This window comes from Lontra canadensis, unplaced genomic scaffold (assembly GCF_010015895.1).
Source record: "Lontra canadensis isolate GAN:19392208 unplaced genomic scaffold, GSC_riverotter_1.0 scaffold106, whole genome shotgun sequence".
Classification (NCBI taxonomy): Eukaryota; Metazoa; Chordata; class Mammalia; order Carnivora; family Mustelidae; genus Lontra; species Lontra canadensis.
The window spans coordinates 2,842,350-2,865,165 of record NW_022631100.1 but is presented as its reverse complement, the minus strand read 5'-3'; the positions used below and the strand labels follow the sequence as shown (position 1 = coordinate 2,865,165).

Genomic DNA, 22,816 nt, shown 5'->3' with positions numbered 1-22,816 from the left:
TGGGGCAGAAGGAATGAAGAGAGGGAGCACAGAGGACTTTCGGACGGTGAAACCGCTCTACGTCATGCTGTAACAATGGATACACGTCATTACACATCTACGCATAAAATTGACAACACCAAGAGTAAATCCTAAATAAGCTACGGGCTTTGGGTGATTGTGACGAGTCACTATAGGCTCATCACCTGCAGTAAGTAGAGCACCATGCTGATAATGGGAGAGGCTCCGCATGGGGGATGGAATCTACGGGAAACCTCTGTACCTTCCTCTCACTTTCGCTGTGAACCTAAAACCTCTCTAAAAACATTGTCTTAAAAAACGCATGGTGTACTGAGGAAGTCGTGTTTCTTTCACTACGTGGCAATAATTTTCAGAAAAAATTTAGCAGAACGGTCAAAGATCTAGATTCTTCTCTTTGTTTCGCCTCTTGCTGAGAAGTAGGACACACTCAGTATGTCTAGTATGAGTGTAGTGAGAAACTCCAGGGGAGAGAATTAGAACCAACAGGTCAAAACTGTATGGAGTCAGATTTGACTCAGTAATAAGGTGAATGCCCTTTCATTTTTAAAAAAGATTTTATTTCTTCGAGAGAGAAGGAGAGAAAGTGCACATGCACACTGGTTGGGGGAGGGGCAGGGGAAAGTGAAGCAGGCTCCCCACTGAGCAGGGAGTCTGACCCTGGGACTCAATCCCAGGACCCTGAGATCATGACCTGAGCTGAAGGCAGATAGAGAATCTCTATTTAACACTTTGGCTTATTTCCTTCTAGTCTTTCCCATCAAAGAAGTAGCCAATTAAAACTTTTTAGAACCCCTAAAAAAGGGGATTAGAACCACTGATGAGTTTATACTGCAACCCTTCCTCTAAACCACAAAATTTACATGCATTTAAAAATCAAAATAGCTTTTTTTTCTTTTTTTAGATTTTTCTCCTTCCAAAATTTTAAGTATTTTTAGTTATCTTGTGCTTTTCATGCAAGCGGAGCTGGTGTTCTCAGCAGTTGTGTTCACTTTGCCCATTAAGGACCCAGGTCCGAGGGCCGTGTCCTATAGCTGTGCATGGAGATGTTCAGAGCGAGGGCACTATCCAGGAGATTCCTACCACAGGACTGACCTCTAAGCGCCTGTACTCTTTGCTGGAGCTGCTGGAACAGAGTACCACAACCTTAGTTGTGGCTTAAACCACAGAAATGTATTGTCTCAGGGTGCCTGGGTGGCTCAGTGGGTTAAAGCCTCTGCCTTCAGCTCAGGTCATGATCTCAGGGTCCTGGGATCAAGCCCCGCATCAGGCTCTCTGCTCAGTGGGGAGTCTGCTTCTCCCTTTCTCTCTCTGCCTGCCTCTCTGCCTACTTGTGATCTCTGTATATCAAATAAATAAATAAAATCTTAAAAAAAAAAAAGAAATGTATTGTCTCATAATTCTCGAGGCAGGAAATCAAGTGGTCAGCAGGGTTGGTTCCCACTAAGAGCAATGAAGGAGGGAATCTGGTCCAGGCCACTTCCTCGACTGGCAGATGACCGTTTTCATCCCACACAGAGTTCTCCCTGTATGTGTGTCTGTGTCCAAATCTCTCCTCCACCTTTTTTTGAAAGATTTTATTGACTTATTTGTCAGGGAGAAAGGTGAGAGAGAGAACCCAAGCAGGGGGAGCAGCAGGCAGAGGGAGAAGCAGGCTCCCTGCTGAGCAAGGAGTCTGATGCAGGACTCTCGGGACTCTGGGATCATGACCTGAGCTGAAGGCAGATGCTTAACTGATTGAGCTACCCATGCAACCCTCACTTCCCCATTTTTGTTTTTATTTTTTAAGGATCTTATTTATTTATTTGACAGATAGAGATCACAAGTAGGCAGAGAGGCAGGCAGAGAGAGAGACAGAGAAGCAGGTTCCCTCTTGAGCAGAGAGCCCGATGCAGGGCTCGATCCCAGGACCCTGAGATCATGACCTGAGCTGAAGGCAGAGGCTTAACCCACTGAGCCAACCAGGCGCCCCACTTCCCCATTTTTAAAGAAGCTCTGTGCCCAGTGTGGAACTTGAACTCATGACCCTGAGATCGAGAGTCCTGTGCTCTACCGACTGTCCCAGACAGGTGCCCCCAAATCTCCCCTATTTATTTATTTGAGAGAGAGAGAACACACTAGAGCACAAGCAGAGGAGGGGCACAGAGGGGAAGCCAACAGCCCACTGAACGTGGAGCCCCACACGGGGCTCAATCTCCTGACCCAAAGATCATGACCTGAGCTGAAATCAAGAGTCAGATGCTTAACCGACTGAGCCACCCAGGCACCTCTTCCCCTTTTTATAAGGACTAAAGTCATATTAGAATATTTGCCTACCCTAATCTGGTATGACCTCATCTTAACTTCAACAATTTTGTCTGCAATGACCCTATTTCCAAATAAAGTCACATTCTAATGTACCCAGGCTCAGAACATCAACATACGAATTTTTTTTGGGTGGCGGGGTGGGGGGACACAATTCAACCCATACATAACTGCCTCCTTCCTCCTCTGAAGACTGTTATTCTGAGCTTTGAAGTATGACTCAAAAGTGTGTTGCTTTGTTTCGTTTTGGCTTTTTGCTATTGTTTGCTACTTGCCCAGGGAGTGTTTGCTTACTGCCAGGTAAAACCAAATCCACAAGGTATGGCTGACCACCTGATGATGCTGACTGAGAGCTCCGGCAAACCTGGAAATCAGGCTGCGCATCCATAACCAGGGCCACTAGGAGAAGCAACCAAAAACCTCTTGAGTTCATAATCTTGTCTGAGATCATTCTGAATTCTAAATATATTCTGTCTGTTGGTCCTAGAGTCTAAATGCCTTTTGACACCCACAAAGAACTCAGCTCAATCAGTGAATGTGCCTTCTTCTTGATTCCATGGGTCATTTGCATGATTTATAGAAAAAAATGTAATTTTATCGTAGGACTTGGACTTTCAGAAGTGTGTGGCTTTCAATCTGGCATACGTGGAGACTTTATCTAGCTATAATGAAATGACTATTGATAACGTGACTATGAAATTCGTCATTATTGTGTACGGCAGTGTCATTGATACTAAGACAGAGGTACCATATCTTGCACCTTGCATTTTGCCTAAAACCTGTGAGCAGGTAAGGACAGTTATTTCTAAAGAGTCATTTGCTTTCCATGCTTTCCATGCTTTCCATAAGTGACTTGAAAACTCAACTGACCACCTTAAAAAGAAATGTAACCAAGAAGGACCCCGCAGTTCCCAGCACCTTTAACGAAACAGTCAACACATGCCCAGGGCTTCGGTACCATTAAGCAGCGTGTGCCCAACATAGCAGTGAGACGCAGGGGGCTCAGGGGCCCAGAACCCACCTGCCCTCTGCTTGCCAAGCCTTTTGCCTTGGAGTGGGGCTGTGCCTCCTGGGGAACAGGGGTGCATTTGTCCCTTTTGTAGCCTTCCTATCTTTGTATCTCTCAGTAATTCAGAGGATGACGGTAAATCTAAATGCTTTTCTAGTAGAAAATGAAAATCTCTTTAGCTTTGAAGCTAGGGGTGCGGGTGAGGCCAGGAACAGCAGGAGCAATGCTCACAGTTTGGTTTAAGACACCAGGGCTTGGAATCAGGCCTACTTGTGTTAAAAGCCCGACCTCTGTGCCCATGGTGTGTGAGCAAAGGCTAGCTGCCTTCTGACCCTCGGTTGCCCATTAGTGCAATGAGGCCAACAACAGCAACCGTCTGGTAAGGTTCTTGTGAGGATCCGGGGAGACAGTATCTGGTGTCTAGAGATGAGAGTTGTAATTGTTACTTGTACTCTATCTGCCTTCCTGGAGGGTAGATGTTGGTGAGAGACACAGGGCGAAAGTTCTAAAAAAGAAGACAGTTCTCCCGCCTGGGAAGTCTGGGCCCAGAGCCCTTGAACATCAGTGTAGGGGTACAAGTAAACTTGTGGGTTTTGGGGACTCCCTGTTTTCCAAATTGGGAATGTCCAGTCTGGTTACAAGTAAAGTGGAAAAGGTTCCTTTCTGAAGTCTGTACAGATGCAAAAGGTAATTTTCTAGTCCAAGACTTCTTGAAACAACATTCAAGGGGATTGAAATAAGAAAGACACAGATCTTAGGCTAGAAGCCCAGTTCTGGGTTTCATCTTATTTCCTACATTGTTTGAAAACATTAGGAATGAGGCAGCGTCACCATCAAAGGGTACTTTTCTGACTGATTTCAAATTTTCCCTCTTAGGTTCAGGGAACTTCTGATTTAAGCAAGCTGCTGGTTGTGCAAGCGTTCGAGCCTACCAAAAATACCGACTCCAAAGTCATGGGTAAGGAGCAGCCCGTTAGTGATGGGAAAACCATGCAACATTCTCTTAATGCTAAGAAAATGACTTGAGGGTACTGTGTGGGTTTGTTGTCAGTACCCATGCTTAGGCCCACCCTGGCTGCCATATTGCTTCTGGGAGGCCATCTACCAGCGTCTTCCAGACCCTGAAATCCAGGTGGCTCCTTTCTCTCTCACATCCCTTCCTTCACACTTGTGCTGGTAGAGAGGAGCGTCTCTGTTGTACCCTGTCGTGGTCCTGGCAGGCTGGAATCACAAAGTGCAGAGCAAGAGCGGGGAGGGCAGAGATCCTCTCACAGTGGGCCCTGGTGTGGAGAGCTGGTGTGATCCCAACAACCAAAGGGAATATGGAACCCCACCTGTGCTCTTTGAATATTGTCTTGCCCGAGGGGCACTTTGATACATTACTCAGTAATGACAGTCTCTAAATGTGTCTTAGTGCCCCACGACACATCTCACCGTGCCAAGCAGCGCACCGAGAGGATGAGGTAGGAAGGACTTGCTCTAGAGAACACGCATTCCCTTCTTTCATTTCATGCTCAGTATCCCTGCTCTGCCAAGCCGTGTTGTCATCTCCCCAAGTGCCCTAGCTCAAAAACAGTCAGCTTTAGCATGCTTCTCCAATGGGCACCATCCTGGCATTTCCAATTCATGTGATCGGCCAACTTAGATGTTATGCAATTCTCCGTAAATTGTTAATTCCAGGGGTGGGAGGGTTGGGTTTACATGATTTAAAAAAATTTTTTTTAAGATTTTATTTATTTATTTGACAGACAGAGATTATCAGTAGGCAGAGAGGCAGGCAGAGAGAGAGAGGAGGAAGCAGGCTCCCTGCTGAGCAGAGAGCCTGATGTGGGGCTTGATCCCAGGATCCCGAGATCATGATCTGAGCCGAAGGCAGCGGCTTAACCCACTGAGCCACCCAGGCGCCCTCATTTGCACAATTCTTATAAAATGCAGCCGCACTGTGTGCTGGGCTCCATGCCCAGCGCTAGATGGGGAGCAGGCCAAACTATGTCTCTGCCTTTGTGAGGAGGAAAGACATTCAATAAGTAATTCCACTTCTCCCTGAGAAAAGCAAATTCAACCTCAGACGTGCTGCAGCTTACTCTCTAGGCTCTGTTCTGGGGTCATGCGTAGCATCTGATTTGGGGGAGCTTCTCTTCAAGCCGGTGAACACTGAAAGAATCCTGACTCCACCCACTCTGCACCTTCCACAGCTCTCTTGGGGCAGCGGGGTCTATGGCAGGGCTTGGAGCTCAGGGCCTAGTGTCAACCCCATTGGGGCACCCTGCGGGCTGCTGAGTCAGAGATCTTAGCACTGCCAGAAAGCAGGACACAGGTCCCCTCTGGTCCTGGGCCTGTAGGCCTCTCTCCTTCTTCAGGCTCCCTGCAATCTACCAGTTTTAGATGGATGGTCCTCTATCACTCTGTATTTGCCAGTGAATTTGGGGCAAAAGTCACACACGGTATAGGCTCAAGGACTGGGTGTGTATGATCCGCCCACATGCTTTGTCTGCAAATTTTTAAGTTGCAAAGTAGGAGCATTTAAACATTCCACATGTAAGAAAAAAATCCAGATTTTGAGCTTTTCTTGAAAAACTCAAAGCATGCCAACACTGGGTCCTTGTTCCTATATGTGCCAACACGTGGAGCTGAGCATAGGGGAAAAACATGCTGTGCAGTTGGCCACAGTCCACACCCTGCCCTCTTGTCTTAGATACAGCCCACTGCCTTGTCTGTGTGACCTGCCTGTTCTCATTTGAGTTTGCCAGCCCGTGACTGGGGCTTTTGGGAGCCTAATAGCAAACCTCCCTGAGGAAAGATGCTAGAGCCCAGATGAGAGGGGAGAAGGGAAATAGGAGACCTACTGGGAGAAAGCAAATTGATATTTCAGAATAGTCTTCTGCTACTTTTACTCTTAAACCCCTAACTCAGTTTTTCTGTCTGATGCATGTATCCGGACGGGTTCAGTCAACACTGGTCTTCGAATGACTCAGAGAGAAAATAATTGGAAGAGAAAAAACGAGGTAATAAACTTGACACTTGGATTAGATTTTTTTTTACCGTGAATAGTAAACTACCTAGCTGCAAGGAGCTGTGAAGCCAAGTAGCAAAATATGGGTGGTACGGGGGTGAGAAGAGAGACCCTTAGTGGCAGCTCACTGACCGAAAAAATTGGGATAAAGCACATCTGAATTATTTAACAATTAAAATGATGGAATTTTTTTGAAAGATGTGATTTTTGCCCCAGGTCCCCCGTCCCAATTTCCTCCCTCTTGACCTCCTTCCCACGATGGCCCCATCGTGGAATCTATGGGACACTTTTTTTTTTTTAGATTTTATTTATTTATTGGAGACCGAGAGAGACAGTGACAGAGGTAGCGAGAAAGAGCACATGCAGGGAGGAGGAGGAGAAGCAGGCAGGAAGATCAACATGGGGCTCCACCGCAGGACCCAGGGGCCCACACTTAACCGACTGAGCCACCCAGGCGCCCCTACAGGCACGTTAGGGATGGGGAGGGTCAGGCCACGAGCAAGATTAGACATTAGTGTCTGAATGCCTGTGCCTCTCCCTTTGGGGGGGGATCCCCGGGACATTTAGAACCACAGGCGGATTCCAGAAATCTTCCTAGAAGATCACTTTTACTTGATGCTCTTTTAAAGGGAGGAAACTCATTTAACCATTAGGTTACTTGAAATGTTTTATATTAAAACAAGCATATTATGCAGTAGGGTGACAAATTTGCATGAATTTTTAAGATAAACCAGGAGACTTCAAACCATTTTGTTAGGAGAGTCACGTTAGTTTTACCCTGACATCTTTGCCTGCTTTCCTCAGCAACCGGGGCCAATTTGGAAAAGCTTGAGAAGTGCTGGAAAGCATGTAGAGTAAGAGAGGGGAGGGCTGGTCATATGGGGCCAGGACAGAGTGGAGGGAAGTCTGGGGAGTGGGGGACCTGCGAGGCTAGTTACTAGAGGGGTTCCTGTCAGGGTCACTAACACAGCTCCTTTGGGCCCAAGCCTACGCAGCTGAGTGAAGACGGCACTGACAGGGCATTAGGGTGCTAGGCAAATGCACAGGTGGGCCCTTCAGCACCCTCTCTTTCCCAGTTGTGAAGTCACCCCAAATAAATATGCTTTCCAAGGGAAAATGATGTGCCATCTATGCAGTTTCAGAAGTCCCGTGACCTATTGTAGGCCCAACCAGTCACCCTAAGACCCTTTTAATAGAATTGTGGGCCTGCACAGTCATCTGTGATAGGGTGATTTGTTGGGGGGAAAGAAAGTTGCACTGACCAAATGTATGACTGAGGATGGTTCCTAAGAAAGTAACTTAGTTCTTTTTAGGCAGCCTTCTTAGGGTCCACCTTTCCTTTCTTAAAAAGGGCACTTTTTCACAAATAGGAACCTAATTGGGAGTCAAGTAATTGACTTAACTGACTCCTCATTGTCTGTCTTTTCCGGGCCCCGTTATTTAACAAAAATTCTCATTTTCTTTAGGAAAGAGGTTTCCAGTTATCCTGGAATCAGTCACAAAGTTAACCGGGAATTCAACTCACCTGACATTTTTCCCGAGGTGCACCTTTGTTGGACTACTCTTGCTGAGTTAACACAGTATCTCTTCACAAGAGGGTGTCTGATGATCTAGAGATGCAAATGTCTCTCAAAGCCCTTAATAAAGAATATTTTTTAGAGGGAATGTTCCAGATGATAAAATAGAAACTTCTAAGTTTTCTGATGGCAGTTAATACTTAAAAACGTTTCTCCTGAAACGCTGTCTTAATATTTTGCTTTTTGAGTTTCTTGTGTTGTTGGCAAGTGGATCCCATTTTAGGAAAGAATACTAACGCTGCTGATGTGATATGCAGAGTTAGGGTGAAGACTGAGCTAACCTCCTGGCCCAAGTGCCGAAGGATTACCTGGCAAGGAGATTAGTTAGAAGTTGCTGGAACAGTGAACTGCTGTATTTATTTAAAAACTGATGGACTGCTGTAAAAGCTCTAATTTGAAGCAGTTGCATCATACCTGAGATGTTCAAAAATTTGTCAGGATCATAATGCAATTAATTCAAGGCCTACCAAACGAAACCAAAGAGCTGTAGCAATTTACAAGAGTAATAAAAGTTCTTAGGAGTATTGGTATTAGACTGAAGCATAGGGACCTATAATTTGATATGCTGTCATTGCCTCCCTAACATTTTCCAGAGAAGTTATTCCCTCCCTCCCCGACTTAGTAACTATGTTGAAAAACAGAACTATGTTCTACCATCTTAGTTAGTGAAAGCAAAGTTCAGGAGAAATTAACAATTTTACACTGCATAATACTGTTTGGTATCACTTTTCAATTTCTTTTTAAAAGTCAAATAAAGTTTAGTTTTATGGCCTGGTTGTTTATTATCTGGAATCCGTTATCCCTTTTCATTTTAACAAGATTTTGAAAGGATATTCGTTCTCAACTTTAGGGAAAACCAGGATAGAGGTAAGAATAGAAGAAAAGGGGAGAGAAAGTAGGTCCTTTCAGAACCTCTGGGTACCTCGCATACTAGGGCAGTTATTTCAGTGCAGATGACCAGCGTCAGCAAATTCTGGATGTGGCTACACATGCAGGAACCCGGCCACCATGACTGAACCACAAAGGCTTCATCTTCCTTTTTCTCATTTTATAACCATGTTGACACACCATGCTACATTAGTTTCAGGTGTACAACCTACTGATTCAGCTTCTCTAACCGTTATGCTGTGTTCACCCCAAGTGAAGCCATCTGTCATCCCATGACGCTATTAGAGTAGTACTGACAATATTCCCCTATGCCTTACCCTTCATCCATGTGACTTATTCTATTATTAAGGTAACAACATGCCTGGAAATGGGGGCAGGGGAGGGCACGCGGGTGCAGCTGCTTGAGGTTACCGTGAAGCTAGGCTGCAGCCTCTTCCCTCAAGGTCGGGCCTGGGACTTTGAGCCTCAGGTTGGCAAAATGAGGGCAAGGAGTTCTCTTTATGAGGTTTTTGCCTTATTGTCAGGAATGGACCTCATCCTGGGCCAGCACTGTCAGGTGTCCACACCTATATCACCTTAAGATGAATTTTAACTGGCAAAACATACTATTACTTGAAGAGGCAAAAGCAGGAAAACCAGTCTTCTGGTCTTATAGATGGCATTCTTCAGGATATTGGGTAACTTGGGAATTTTCACTCCATTCTTAACCTTCCTGGTATCACTAGAATTTTACATGTGGAGAATTCAAGGAAACTAAAGACTGAATGACCCATCCTAACACCTGGTACCAGGCATCACCTTTTATATTATCAAACTCAATAAAAATATAAAGGGCTACAGGCAAGAGACAACCTCCAAACTCACGACCTATTAGCATGGCCTAATGAAAGTCTGAGAGACCATGAGCTCAGGGTAGTTAGTTAGTAGTTAGTATCCTTTCCAGAAGAGCGCAGACGTCCTATTCTCAAGATTAAGCCTAGTAATCCAACTAATAGCTCTTCACAGCGGGAGTCACAAACTCAAGGACCCAAGGGAACCAAGAGGAAGGAGCAAAGTGGGCCAAGAGTTGTGAAAAATCCTTGTTCGTCCGTTGCTCCTGGACTTTCATTGTATGAAATTTTATGGATCTGCCTTTGGAGAAAAAGTACCAATGCCAATTCAGGCAAGCAGACCTCTGCCCTGCAGGACAGAGTCTAAACTAGTGCTTCAAGACGTGACGACAGAATCCTCTGCTCCAGTTTTAATAAAGAATTTATTTGCTGATTCCCAAAAGGCAAGAGTCAGAAAACAGCCCCACCCACCTCACTACAAGAAGTGTTCTAGAATAAAACATTTGCCATCATCTTCTCTTCTCTTCCCAAGGTGTGCCCTTGCTGGCGTCCATCAGCGAAGTGCAGACTGACAGACGGAAATACTTTGTATGAAAGGCACAGGGCACCGATACACCTCCCCCGCAGGCAAGCCGCCTTTCTCTTTTGACAGAAATTTACCGAAACGTTTTCTTTATAGCAAAATACTTAAAAGATCCTTCCCCTGTTTATCCCACTTGTTATCTCCTGAAAAAGTAGAGAAATGAAAGGTTCTCTGCCCCTGCTGTGAAGATACATCTGGGTACGCTCAGTTTTGGGGTTGTACGCACGCTCATCACAGAGGACTGACTCCGAACCTCAAGTTCTGGGTTTGATCAGAAGAGCTGAAAAACAGAGTCATTCTATGATGGAGCAAAGCAGGCTTTTTCAACACTACCTCACTGATCCCAAATCCCGTAGAGATCCGAGATCCGAGCCTCTCCTACAGACCGTGTTTCAAAGAGTCAGCGGAGGAGTGCGCTAAGGTACACGAAGGGAGCTGAATGCTGGTGAAGGCACAGAGTAAAGGATCCCGAGAAATTTTTAGTGCCATTTTCATTTAATAAGCCAGTAGTAGAGCAACCTAAAGACCTTGACTGTGATCACACCAGGATGTTTTTACGAAGAGTTGTAGGAGAACACGATTGGCAGCCGGCATCGTCTGGCTCATTAAGCTAAGCCAACAGCTCCAGCTCCAGCACCAGCTCCCCGGAGACCTCGGCTGGAGACTACGGCTGGGGCGTGTAGCGGAGGTACTTCTTGCCCGAGGGGAGCTCTTTGGTGAAGACTCCTTTAGGGAAGATTTTTTTGGCTTCATCTTCAGGGATGGTTGGAAGAACCATCACACTGTCTCCGTCCTGTTCAAAGACATTGAGAAATGGTGAAATCCGATCTTAGAGGGAACCTTAAAGGCAAGAGTTGACTTTTGACTCAGCAAATAAATTCTTTATTAAAAGAGTTGACTTTAGAAAGTAGCTACAGGTGCTCCTGGGAAGAACTCAGTATTGGTTGCTCTCTCCCCTCTGAGGAATTTTGTTTGCACAGGGTGACATTTTTGTGAGAGAACTATTTCCCTATGTTAACAAGTAGTAGTCTTATTTTAAACCCAGTGATGGCTTGGCATCACACTTTAAAAAATGTTAATTCTAAGTCCTCATTGCTTCCCTGTGTCAATGATTCCTGCCTCTGCTCTCATCCCCGGCTCCTCACCCCACTTCCTGCTCCTCCTCTCCCAGGCACGCTGGCTTTTCTTCTGTTTCTCGAACCCACCAAGCTTGCTTTCCAGCTGTTCCTGCTGCCAGCAGGGCTCTTCTCTCATAAATTCGTGTGACTTGGTCCCTTGTTTTGTGTCTTTCCCAAAGGTCCCTTCAGAGAAAGGCCTTCCTTGACAGCCAGTTATAAAACCAACCTTCCCACTCCTGCATTCCCATTCTTGCCACCTCTGCTTGATTACTCTGCCACACTCATTGTCACCTAACACACAGGAGACTTGCTTACTGTTTGTCTCCACCCACTGGAGTGTGAGCTCTAGGAGGGGAGGGACTTCTATTTACATTTCGATTTATACTGTTTGCTGCTGTATCCCAGTGTCCACTGCCCTGGCTCAGTAAACACATGTTCGGTGGATGGATATACAGAGTTTAAGTGATTTGCCTGTCAGGAATAACAAGACGCAACCTGGTATTCAGGTTAGCGTATTTTGAAAAAAAATGTAGCTACATGAAATTACCCTTGGGATATCCCTGTCCTACCTTTTGCAGAAATCCTAGAAATTAAAAATTTATGAACAAGATTCCAAGAATTCTACATGAGTTTAAAAGACCGAATGAAGCTTAAGAGAAATGAAATGCTCCGTGACATTAATACACCAGTGTTTTAGAGCCATGTCTGAAGTGGCCAATCTAAGTCTAGCTATAACTATTCTGCCATCATTTTGCTAATTTGGGGAAGAGTTAAAGGTTTTAAAAAAAAATTCTCTTATTTTAAAAGGCATCATTCTGACCAATTAACTTGATCAAATGATCTAGAAGTTAGGAAGCCAATGTAGGGAGTGTGCATTTTATTATATAAAGTGTCAAAGAGTCTGAGAATAGCCTCACGGCAAATTGGAAACTCAGCCCTGAGAACTCCAGCCAGTGTGTGTGCATGTCAGAAAAAGATCCCCAGGTAACAATGACCCTGAAGACAGCCACTGAGAGATCAGCCCGTAGGACCTTACAGACAGCATGAGCACCTGCCCTTTTAACATCTTTACCTTCCAATCAACCGGGGTGGCAACCCTCTTTTCTGCTGTTAGCTGGAGAGAGGTAATTACTCTGAGAATCTCATCAAAGTTCCTGCCGGTTGTTGCTGGGTAGAGGATGGACAGCTTCAGTTTCTTGTCAGGACCAAAAATAAACACCTGCAAAGCACACAAATGCATAAATAGAGGAATTCTTTAAGTGTTTTTGATATTACAGCCTCTCTGCAAGTTCATCAGTCATTAGAAATGTTCAAGGGTGTTTAAAAAACATATAGAACAACCCTCTACCCGCCCCGTCCCAGAACATCTAGAAGGATACAGCAAACTGTTAATCTAGGTGGCTGGGGTTTAGAGAACTTTATTCTCCATGTTTTTTTTTTTTTTTAAAGATTTATTTTTTATTCTTTATTTTCAATCTCTGCACCCAACATGGGGCTCGAACTCACAACCCCAAGATCAAGAGTTACATGCTCTACCGACTGAGCCAGCCAGGTGGCCCCCTCCATGTTATTTTTCTAAACTTAGAAGGGCATTCTATTGGCTCTGGCTGTCTCAGTAAGAACACCTGATACTCAAATTGAATCCAGAAAGGCCCTGAGAAGGTACTATGTTAACTGGGGATGATTATCTTAAAATATACTAATGGGAGTTGATCCTCGTCCTTAAATAATTGTACAGTTTTGCAGCTGAGGGACTAAGTTTGTTCTCTAGTGGGTAAGGACAGAACAAGTAGAAATTCCAAGCCAGAAATGCCTTATGGGAACGGGGATAGCCCACCACTTTGGAGAGGGCTGTTAGGAGAGCTGGAGAAAAGATTCCCCACTTCTAGATGACATCTTAGGATAACTACTTATTTTACGCAGATTTCCAAAAGCTGTCAAATTCAGCAACTTTAAAATTTAGCTGAAAATTTTACTTTGCATTAGCAGTACAGATGCTCCGTGAGATTGCCACTAATTTATTTTGCAATCAGAGATAGTCCCGTTTCCTGGAGCTGGTGCAAGCACTCAATCAGACGAAGAGCCTGACCAGTCGTGAGGACTCTGTAATGGATTTCTACACTCACCACACGTGCTGTCACAGGCATGCCCTTTTCGTCCTTCTCCGCTGGGTCCAGCATGCCTAACAGGATGGCAAGGTCCCGATTCTTATCATCAATGATGGGGAAAGGTAATGTTTCTGTGGGCTCCTGACCATTGTAAGCATTGATATCCTGAAATGCAGGTGAGAGAGGAAAAAGAAATCTAAACCAAGCACATCTTCTGAATTCAATCAGTTAACAGCTATTATCTTGCAAGATGGGGGAAGAGGACCACAATCGTAATTTACTCTATAAGCAATCTGAGTAAGAAAATGAATGAATGAACACCCCTTATCCCAATCAGTCACTGTCAGAAAGAACAGTGTGGAACAGTACTTAGGTTATAACTGTAGACCCTTTTCATGGCCAGTCCTCTTAAAAATTGGCATGCTTTTACTGTTTGAAGCAGCAAGAAAGAAAGCAGCAGAGTTGATTACTGTAGAGTTAGATCCCAATCCAAAGCACCACCAGATTCCCAACAAGTAAACACCATCTGAAATAAGGGGTTCATTAAGTCCATCAGTTCTTTTTTTTTTAAGATTTTATTTCTTTATTTGACAGACAGAGATCACAAGGAGGTGGAGAGGCAGGCAGAGAGAAAGAGTGAGAAGCAGGCTCCCTGCTGAGCAGAGAGCCTGATTCAGGGCTCAATCCCAGGACCCTGAGATCATGACCTGAGCCGCAGGCAGAGGCTTAACCCACTGAGCCACCCAGGGGCCCCATTAGCTTCCCTTTTCTTGTCACTGGCTCCCTACCAAGTCATCACACCTAAAAAATGATCCATATGGATTCGTGCGAGAGGCACCGTGAAGTTTCCTCTTTAATTAGCTGAATGTCACTGTTTTTGACAGTTGGGACGTGTCTCCTATTGAATGCAATCCCAACTGGGAAAATTCTACAGCAGCAGCTCACCAGCCAAAATGCTTTAAGAGATGTTATACAAGAGGCGATAAGCTCTTCCTTCAGTGATCTCTCGATTTAACGATCACTATACCATCAATTGTCAACACTGCCGCTTGCCCAATGGGTATTCCGTGACATCCATGAGCACCAATGAACCACATACTTTGCCTCTGTTGTATCCTAAATCGGGCTAATGCCTGCCCTCTAGCACCTAGCATCACAACAGCACTGGTGTGAGGTTCCAACAGGCCACTGCCATCATTTTACAGCAGGACAATCCTGAGAAAGTCCCTCCAGCTCTGTGGGAGGAAAAGGTATTCTCAGTGGCAAACACGAGGGCACGAACCACATACCTCCAGGGCTGCTCCTGGAAACAAAGGAGAAACAGCCCGTGAGATCGCTGTAGAAAGACAGCCGCTATTCACAGCCAGAAGTAAGGAATGAGAAGGAATTCCACTCTGAGAAAGAGCAATGTGCTTCTCTTTTCTCCTGCATATGGTTCTTTTCCTCTCAGACACCGAGAATCAATGAGCATAAATAAAATGGCCAAGGGATGCAGCCCCAGGTGGCCAACTCCCAAGTCGGGACATCTTTTATTCAGTTGTACAGTGAAGCGCTTGGCACAGTGCGTGGTACATGGTCCATCCCTCCGAGCTGACCTATCAGCATTATTCAGTGGCATATCACAGCGAAGCCATCATAATGTTCTTTAGTTCAGCCTAGATCACCACATTTACTGGGCAAGTACATCCTTTGCTGCCAGCAGGCCACTCCTTCAGTTCCTACATTGTGCATGTACGGACCAACCACCTGGATGTACCGGGCATCAAGCGCGGTTCAGCAGTGCACAGAACGGGGGCCTGCCTGGCCGAGCCTCTACTCCGCTGGGTGTGGACAAATGGACACACGAAACCAGCCAAGTGCAGAGCATTTTCTTTTAGACGGTGACAAGTGCTAAGGAGAAAATCAATCAGAGGGGGCTAGGGAGTGTGGGGCAGAGTTATAATCTTAGATAATGAGGCCATGGGAGGCTTTAATGAGTCAAGACCGGAAGGACGTGAGGGCAAGCCACAACCTGGGTGGAGAGTCTTCAAAATAGGATTAAGGGTAATTTTAAGGTGGAGGAGATGAATTTACTCATGACTTGGACACAGGTATGGAAAAACCAGAGACCTTGAGGACGATGCCTGGCTTTTTGGCCTGAGCAACTATGAAAACACAGCGTTTTCTAAGATGAGTAAGACCTTGGATTAAGAAAAAAGAAGCCTGTGTTAGACATACTAGGTATGAGGTGACGGGACATCCCAGAGGCTGAGCTGGCGTGGGTTGTATCAGTCGGAAAGCCAGCAGCGTCTAACGAGAGGTGGAAATTTGGGAATTACAGCATTTAGGGGTGACCGGATGACTTCACCAACGGGAAAGGTGTAGATAAAAAGAGAAGGCATCCACGAAATGTGTCCAGGGAAACTCCAGCATAAATTAGGAGTTGAGGGATGGAGCTCAGTCTGAGAGTAAGCAGAACAGCTACAGATGTGGTGTCTGGAAGCCGAGAGAGGTTTCAGAATATAGTGATCACTGGGTTAAAGGCTCCTAGCAGGCCAAGAGCGAGCAGGGCTAAGAACCAAGCATTGCATTTAGCAAAGGCAGAGGTCACAGTGTGGTCTAAGTCAGACTTTCAGATTATCAGTGAATCTGAGGGGCGCCCGGGCAGTTCAGTCAGTTAAGCAACTGCTTAGAGCTCAGGTTATAATCTCTCAGGATTCTGGATTGAGCCCCACATGGGGCTCTCTGCTTCTTCCTCTCACTCTCCATGTTCTCAGTGCCCCACCACCCCTGCGATAAATAAAGTCTTAAAAAAAAAAAAAATCAGTGAATCTAAGGTCACTTGTACCTTTACCTCAAAAAACCAAGATACTTAGGGGCACCTGGGTGGCTCAGTGGGTTAAGCCTCTGCCTTCATCTCAGGTCATGATCTCTGGATCCTGGGATCGAGCCCCACATCAGGCTCTTTGCTTGGCAGAGAGCCTGCTTCCCTCTCTCTCTCTGCCTACTTGTGATCTCTCTCTGTCAAATAAATAAATAAAATCTTTAAAAAAACAAACAAACAAACAAAAAAAACCAAGATACTTAGAGTATTAACATCTCAGGAAACAACAGGTGTTGGTGAGGATGCGGAAAGGGGGAACGCACCTACACTGTTGGTGGGAATGTAAACTGGTGCAGCCACTTTGGGAAACAGTATGCAGATTCCTCAGAAAGTTAAAAACAGGACTACCTGGTGACCCAGCAATTGCACGACTGGGTATTTATCCAAAGGATATAAAAATAATGATTCAAAGGGGTATGTGCATCCCAGTGTCTATAGCAACAATGTCTACAACAAGGAAAATATGGAAAGAGCCTAGATGTCCACTGGCGGATGACAGATGTAGTACATGCGCGCATACACACACACACAAACACACACACACACACACACACACACACAGGACTATTACTCAGCCATCAAAAAGAATGAAATCTTACCATTTGCAACAATGTGGATGGAACTAAAAGATACTATGCTATGTGAAACATGTCAGTCAGAGAAAGACAAATACCATATGACTTCACTCATAAGTGGACTTTAAGAAAAACAGGAACATAGGGGAAGAGAAGGAAAAAATAAAGTAAGATAAAAACAGGGAGGCAAACTGTAAGAGTCTCTTAACTATAGGGAACAAACTGGGGGTTGCTAGAGGGGAGGGGGGTGGGGGGGATGGTAACTCAGGTGACGGGCATTAAAGAGGGCATGTTGTAATGGGCACTGGGTGTTCTATGCAACTAATGAATCACTGAACTCTACCTCTGAAACTAATATACTATATGTTAACTAAAGTGAATTTAAATTAAAAATTAAAACAAAAACAAAAACAAACCAAGCTACTCTACATAATTTTTAACTTGATCTATAATTTCAAAGCACATGCCAATTGGTACTATACCTTGCTCCAGGCAAGATGGTCTTCAACACTGTCTACTGAAAGGGCGATCATCTTAACGTTCTTCTTGGCAAATTCTGGTGCCAGCTTTGCAGCTCTGCCAAGCTCCGTGGTACACACGGGGGTAAAATCCCGAGGGTGGGAGAAGAGAATGCCCCATCTGAAAGAAAGGAAAAAGAAGTCACAACTTACTGGAGAAGATCACAAATCCTAGGTCAAAAATGACTTTCTTTTTTAAAGGAATGCGCTTATGAGGACAATTACTTTTAGATTTTTGTTGAGGAATGCTTTGATTTTCTTACTTCCAGAATAGCCCATGTTTAAAGCCCAATTCAACCAAAGATATGAAATTCCACATGATATATGCCTTAAAAGACTCTAATTTAAGGGTGTCACCTCCTTTAATATAAACTACAGGGCCACCCTGACTCTTTTCAGCTCGTAAAATCTGTGCTACTCATACCAACAAACTTCCTGAAGTAACTCCCCACCTCCCCGCCCACTTACTCACTTCTATTTTTTTTTCCTAGGCACGGAGACCCTGACATTCAGCTTCAACAATGGATGTCCCAATGTGCCCCAATCCAAACAAATCCCTGATTGCAATAATAAGCAGGTTATGTAATCTGAAATAAATGGGCTTCTATCCCCTATTTATATGTAAAATTAAAGTTGACACTTGGCTTCTTTGTAGTGAATGGATATAAAAACTTTTGTTAAATCGACTTTACTGACCCAGCCTGCCAAACAGGACACCCGATCTCTGCACCCTGACAAAACAGTTTTGCCTGTCTGTTTGCAGTTTCTTCTTCTTGTTTTCGACCAAGTGGGCACAACGCCGAGAGCCTACAACAGATTTTCACAACCACAGATTCTCAGGTAAATCCTACTATTTAAATAATCATCATTAGCTAAAGTAAAACTCTGTAGGGATTTTAAGCACATTTCAAGCTAACAGTCACCAAGAACTTTTGGACTACACTTTCCCTCTCCTCTGCAACTGAAACTACTCCTATGACTGAAAAGGAAAATTTAACACTCGGTTCTTCACAATCCTTGCTGACGTTAAACCAGGATCCTAAACTACTAGATTACTAAATATAGCCTAGATGTCAAGCTGACCTCTCAAAAGTTCACAAGTTTCCTGAAGCACAGAGAACAAAAGCAGAGACAAGGGTACTTCCTCCTTCCCACCTACGTCTGTCACTTAGACTCCCAAGGCTTCAGGAGAGGAAAAGTCTTCCCACAAAAAGGATAGACGGCCCTATGCCAAAACTGGGAAGAGAGAGGTAGTATTTTTAAGATCCTGGAGGATTGCGGTAGGTTTACTTTTCTATAAAGGGCGGTAAGAGGGATATATATCTTTTGAAAATAATCTAGGCATGGGTAAAATCTAGGTCTTAGATTTTGCAGAAAAGGATCGGCTTAAGTGTCAGATGAGACTCAAGAGAAAGTCTCCAGGAGTTGAGAAAAAAATAAACAGGTGGGGCGCCTGGGTGGCTCAGTCGTTGGGCCTCTGCCTTCGGTTCAGGTCATGACCCCAGGGTCCTGGGATCGAGTCCCATATCTGGTTCCCTGCTTGGAGGGGAGCCTGCTTCTCCCTCTCCCACTCCCCCTGCTTGTGTTCCCTCTCTCCCTGTGTCTGTCTGTGTCAAATAAATAAATAAAGTCTTTTAAAAAAAAGTTAAAGAAAAATAAACAGGTCATTTCTTCCTGTGTTGTTAATGGTTGATGAAATTGTAAGTGTTAGACATACAACTTTCCATTGTGTCGAGAAGGTTTTTGCTGAATCATGCTAAGGAACTGAGTTTAAGCCACTTCACATCCTGTCCCCCTCAGAAGCCACACTCCAGTTTGCCAAAGAGGATAACTCTCAAGACTGTCTTATTACAGCCTGCCTTCCCCTCCAAGTCTCTTTACTGTGCTCTTAAAAGTAGTTCAATTACATTATCCCATTTCCTTCCTCATCTTCAAAAGACAAAAGGTTTCATCCTTTAAGGGAAGGGTCCCCACTCACCTCCAGAAAATACCAGGAGAACACGCTTTGTTTGGTAAAAATGTACTGTGAAGCAGCTGCTTCTACCACATACATGCAAAAATAGTGATAAAATTCACCAAATGCAGCACCCAACCCCCTTAGTTGTTTCCAATTGTCAGAGGTAGGGCAGATACCTGTAATGTTTGAATTTTTTTTTTCCTCCAAAAAACCCAACCTGGATCAAAAAGTACCATCTGAACTGAGATCATGCACAGAATGGAGTCGAGAAAAACTGTATTAGGCAAAATCCTTCTGTTGTAATTATATAAAGAGCTCAAACTTCTTTTTGGGGTAAGGGAGGGATCATGCCTGATCCGAGGCAGCCCTTGTAATATTACTTGTTTATAGATGCAGGTGTTTTTCTCATCTTCCTCCTGGTGGCTCCCTGAGAAGGTACCACTTTCAATGAAATCAAGATAGATCCAGGGGCCAATAAATAACAACAAAAAGAAACCCAAAGAGTAGGGTTAGTTTAAACAGTTGCAGTATTTATAATTATTGGCACATATATTATTATTTATCTTTAACCTATACAATCTGAGAGTTCCAGTAAGATTTTGCTGTACGGGGGTGAAGGCTATAGATGGGAATAGGAAGAAACATATATCCTGAAAATCGCATGGACTTTTGGGAGAACACTAATACCTAGATTATGAGATTGGACACATTCTATATATCTGAGGTCTCCTCCTACATTTAAGGTCTGAATGTTCCATTTCTCATCTTTTTTTCTAGCCTAGTCCTGTCTTTCACAAAGTTTAGCTTTTCCCATAATCAGAGGCTAGACAATGGACTTAAGGAATTTTTAAGGCGATGTGTAGGCCGACAATGTAAGAATCTCTCCCAGATTCTCTGCATAGCCCCACCGAGTTACTAATTAATCTCATAAACTTCCCTCTGTCTATACACACCTATACTTGGACGCTGTGAATAAAAAGTATACAAATCATGGAGGAATTGTGAAGCCGTACCACCTCACAGTGCAAAACCTACACACACACAAAAAGCCAGCAACAGACTCATAAATACAAAGAACCAGTGACTGCCGGAGGGGGTGGGGGGGATGGGTGAAATAGATGAAGGGAATTAAGTGGTACAAACTTGCAGTTATTACTTTGTCCTAACAAAGTTAGTACTTCGCAGGAAAGTACAGCTTGGGGAATAGAGTCAATAACATCGTAATGCGTGGTGACAGACGGTCACTACACTCACTGTGATGAGCACAGAGTAATATACCAAATTGTCTTAATTATTTTGTTATGCACCTGAAACTAATGAAACACTGTGTGCCAATTGTCCTTCAATAATTTAGAAAAAGAAAAAAAAAAAAAAAAAGGAAAACCAGTGTGGTGGGGCTGCTGGAACTCCAGAACCATAATATTATAATGACACATCTCTGGGATGTTTTCAGGTTAAAACTAATCAACTCGAAAGCTTGCTGATTCAGTAACTATAAAATGTAAAACCAGGGAACACCGATTTACTCCTAGTCGTAATGGTACTGCCAGGCCTGATCTGGCTATCTCCAGCAAGGCCACGTGCGGGAAGCAGGGCAGCAGGGGACAGGAAGCGGTGACGGGCACACACTGGGAAACAAAAGGGTCTCCAAAGCCGGGAGGTACACGAGTGCTGGCGCCCCAAGAGCCTGCGGCGGCGGGAAGGCAAACACGCGCCACTGCAACGCAGCAACCTCAGAAAGCCCTCCCCCGCACAGTGTTTCAAGTTCTGGAATGAAGGACACACCTACAGACAGAGTGTTCTTGGTTCCTCCCAGAGCTGTTATCAAATCATGGCCCAGCCACTGCAAGAGGCTCTGGACTCCAAGTCTTTTAGCCAGTTATTTGGGAGCTGGTGGTTTTAAATTTACGTTTTCTGTCGAGAAGCCTGCAAATGCCACTGCAGCAAGCGGGACTTCAGATAACGCGCTGGGCTGCTCCGAACCTTCAGCCAGCAGGAGTGTCCTCAGACCATGGCCTTTAACACGCACCTTCCCCCGGGAGCAAATTCCAGAACGGAAGGAGGGAGGGAGGTGCGACCCTGGGCACGAATCCCGGGACGTGACCGCTGATGCCGCCCGGCCCCTTCCCCCTCCGGGCCTCGGCCTGACCGCGCTCCTTGGCACCGCTTACTAAACCGAGTGCGATAGGCAACCAGGCCTCCATCCGCCTCGGGTTCCCGGACCTGCGGGAACCCAATTTCGTTCCCCTCCCCCTTTCCCGCCGCGGAGCTCGCTCAGCCACGAGGGGGGCCGCCGGCGGGAGCGAATCCGGGGGCCGGCCCCCAGCAGCGCTCGGCCGACGCTGGGCAGAGGCCACTCAGCCAGAGGCACGTGCAGGAACCGGTGCGGGGAGGAGGCGGGCGGCGAGCTGGAGGCTGAGCGGGAAGGAGGACCGAAGGGAGAAGAAATAGGGAAGGCGCCTCCGCGGCCGGGCGTAACCCGACGGCAGGCTACGAGGTGGCCACTTACGAGTCTCCCAGAAAATCATGGAAACGGATGCGGCCGATGGTAGTATTGGCCTCGAAGTTGGGAGCCTCGTCCCCGAGAAGGAGACCTCCGGGCATGGCGGCAGCGGTGACGCGGGAAGACGAGAACGACCGGCAACGACAGCCACCCGCTTGCCGGCTCTGGCGCTGTAGCTGTCGGCCGCAGAGTAAGCGCGGCCGAGAGGGGCGGGACGAGGGCGGAGCCAGAGGCGGAGTCTAGGTGGGCGGGGCCGTGGCGGAGCTAGGGGCGGGGCGGGACCAGCTGAAGTCTGTGCGTTTGCGAGGGAGGGTCACGACTGCCGGAGCGAGCTCTAGGCACTGGTCGCTGCCTCTGAACCTTCCGGGAGTCTGCTGGCACCCGCGCGCGTCTCCACTCATGTGACGTGGGATTCGGTGACCTCGCCCCCTGGAGGCTTGGGGGTGAGCAAGGTTTGATCCTGCAGTGCGTCTGGGGTCTGAAGGTGAAAGGAAGCAGCGGAACGCGGTAGAAGGGGAACCCCAAGGCAGAGAATCGGGGTGGGGGATGACGAATCCGCAGAGATCCTCCTGTAGATTAACGCTTGGTCGTCTGACCGCTCCACTTATCCCTTTTTAAGTGTGAGTTTCTGGAATCCTGACCACCCCAACCAACCTAGCCATCATGAACTCTTTATCAGAGGATGTGGCAACAGCCACACTTGGCAGTGGACCTTATGTCAGAGGAAGTGGCTTTCATATTGCAGCAAAAATTCCAGCACCTATGTCATCAGTCGCTGCTTGAGGGAAAGTGACTAAACTTTTATATCACTCCCCTCTCCCGGTATTGTGAATCATAAAATATTCAACGCAATTATCCTGAAATCTAGATATACATTTTTAAAAAGATTTATTAGGGGGGGAGGGGCAGAGGGAGAAGGAATCTGAAGCGGACTCCCCGCTGAGCACCCCAC

General features: G+C 45.7%; 2 protein-coding genes across 5 annotated transcripts in view; one reads left to right on the top strand and one right to left on the bottom strand.

The window, feature by feature from the left end:
• The window catches only part of SLC9C2 (solute carrier family 9 member C2 (putative)), a 100,158-nt gene extending 92,189 nt beyond the window's left edge, over positions 1-7,969 (top strand). For all 4 annotated transcript variants that reach the window (XM_032838800.1, XM_032838802.1, XM_032838801.1 and 1 more), the window contains 4 exons: positions 2,926-3,111; positions 4,208-4,289; positions 6,281-6,336; positions 7,811-7,969. In XM_032838800.1, the coding sequence (XP_032694691.1) occupies positions 2,926-3,111; positions 4,208-4,289; positions 6,281-6,336; positions 7,811-7,852 (366 nt within the window). In that variant the 3' untranslated portion in view covers positions 7,853-7,969. The remainder of the gene's footprint in view (positions 1-2,925; positions 3,112-4,207; positions 4,290-6,280; positions 6,337-7,810) is intronic.
• Positions 7,970-10,662: 2,693 nt separating this feature from the next.
• PRDX6 (peroxiredoxin 6) lies at positions 10,663-22,028 on the bottom strand. The gene is made up of 6 exons (XM_032838774.1): positions 21,871-22,028; positions 17,369-17,525; positions 13,467-13,613; positions 12,413-12,559; positions 10,876-11,015; positions 10,663-10,840 (listed from the first exon to the last, which is right to left on the bottom strand). The coding sequence occupies exons 1-5, from the start codon at positions 21,963-21,965 to the stop codon at positions 10,887-10,889; spliced, it is 675 nt and encodes a 224-aa protein (XP_032694665.1). The 5' UTR covers positions 21,966-22,028; the 3' UTR covers positions 10,663-10,840; positions 10,876-10,886.
• Positions 22,029-22,816: the final 788 nt, after the last annotated feature.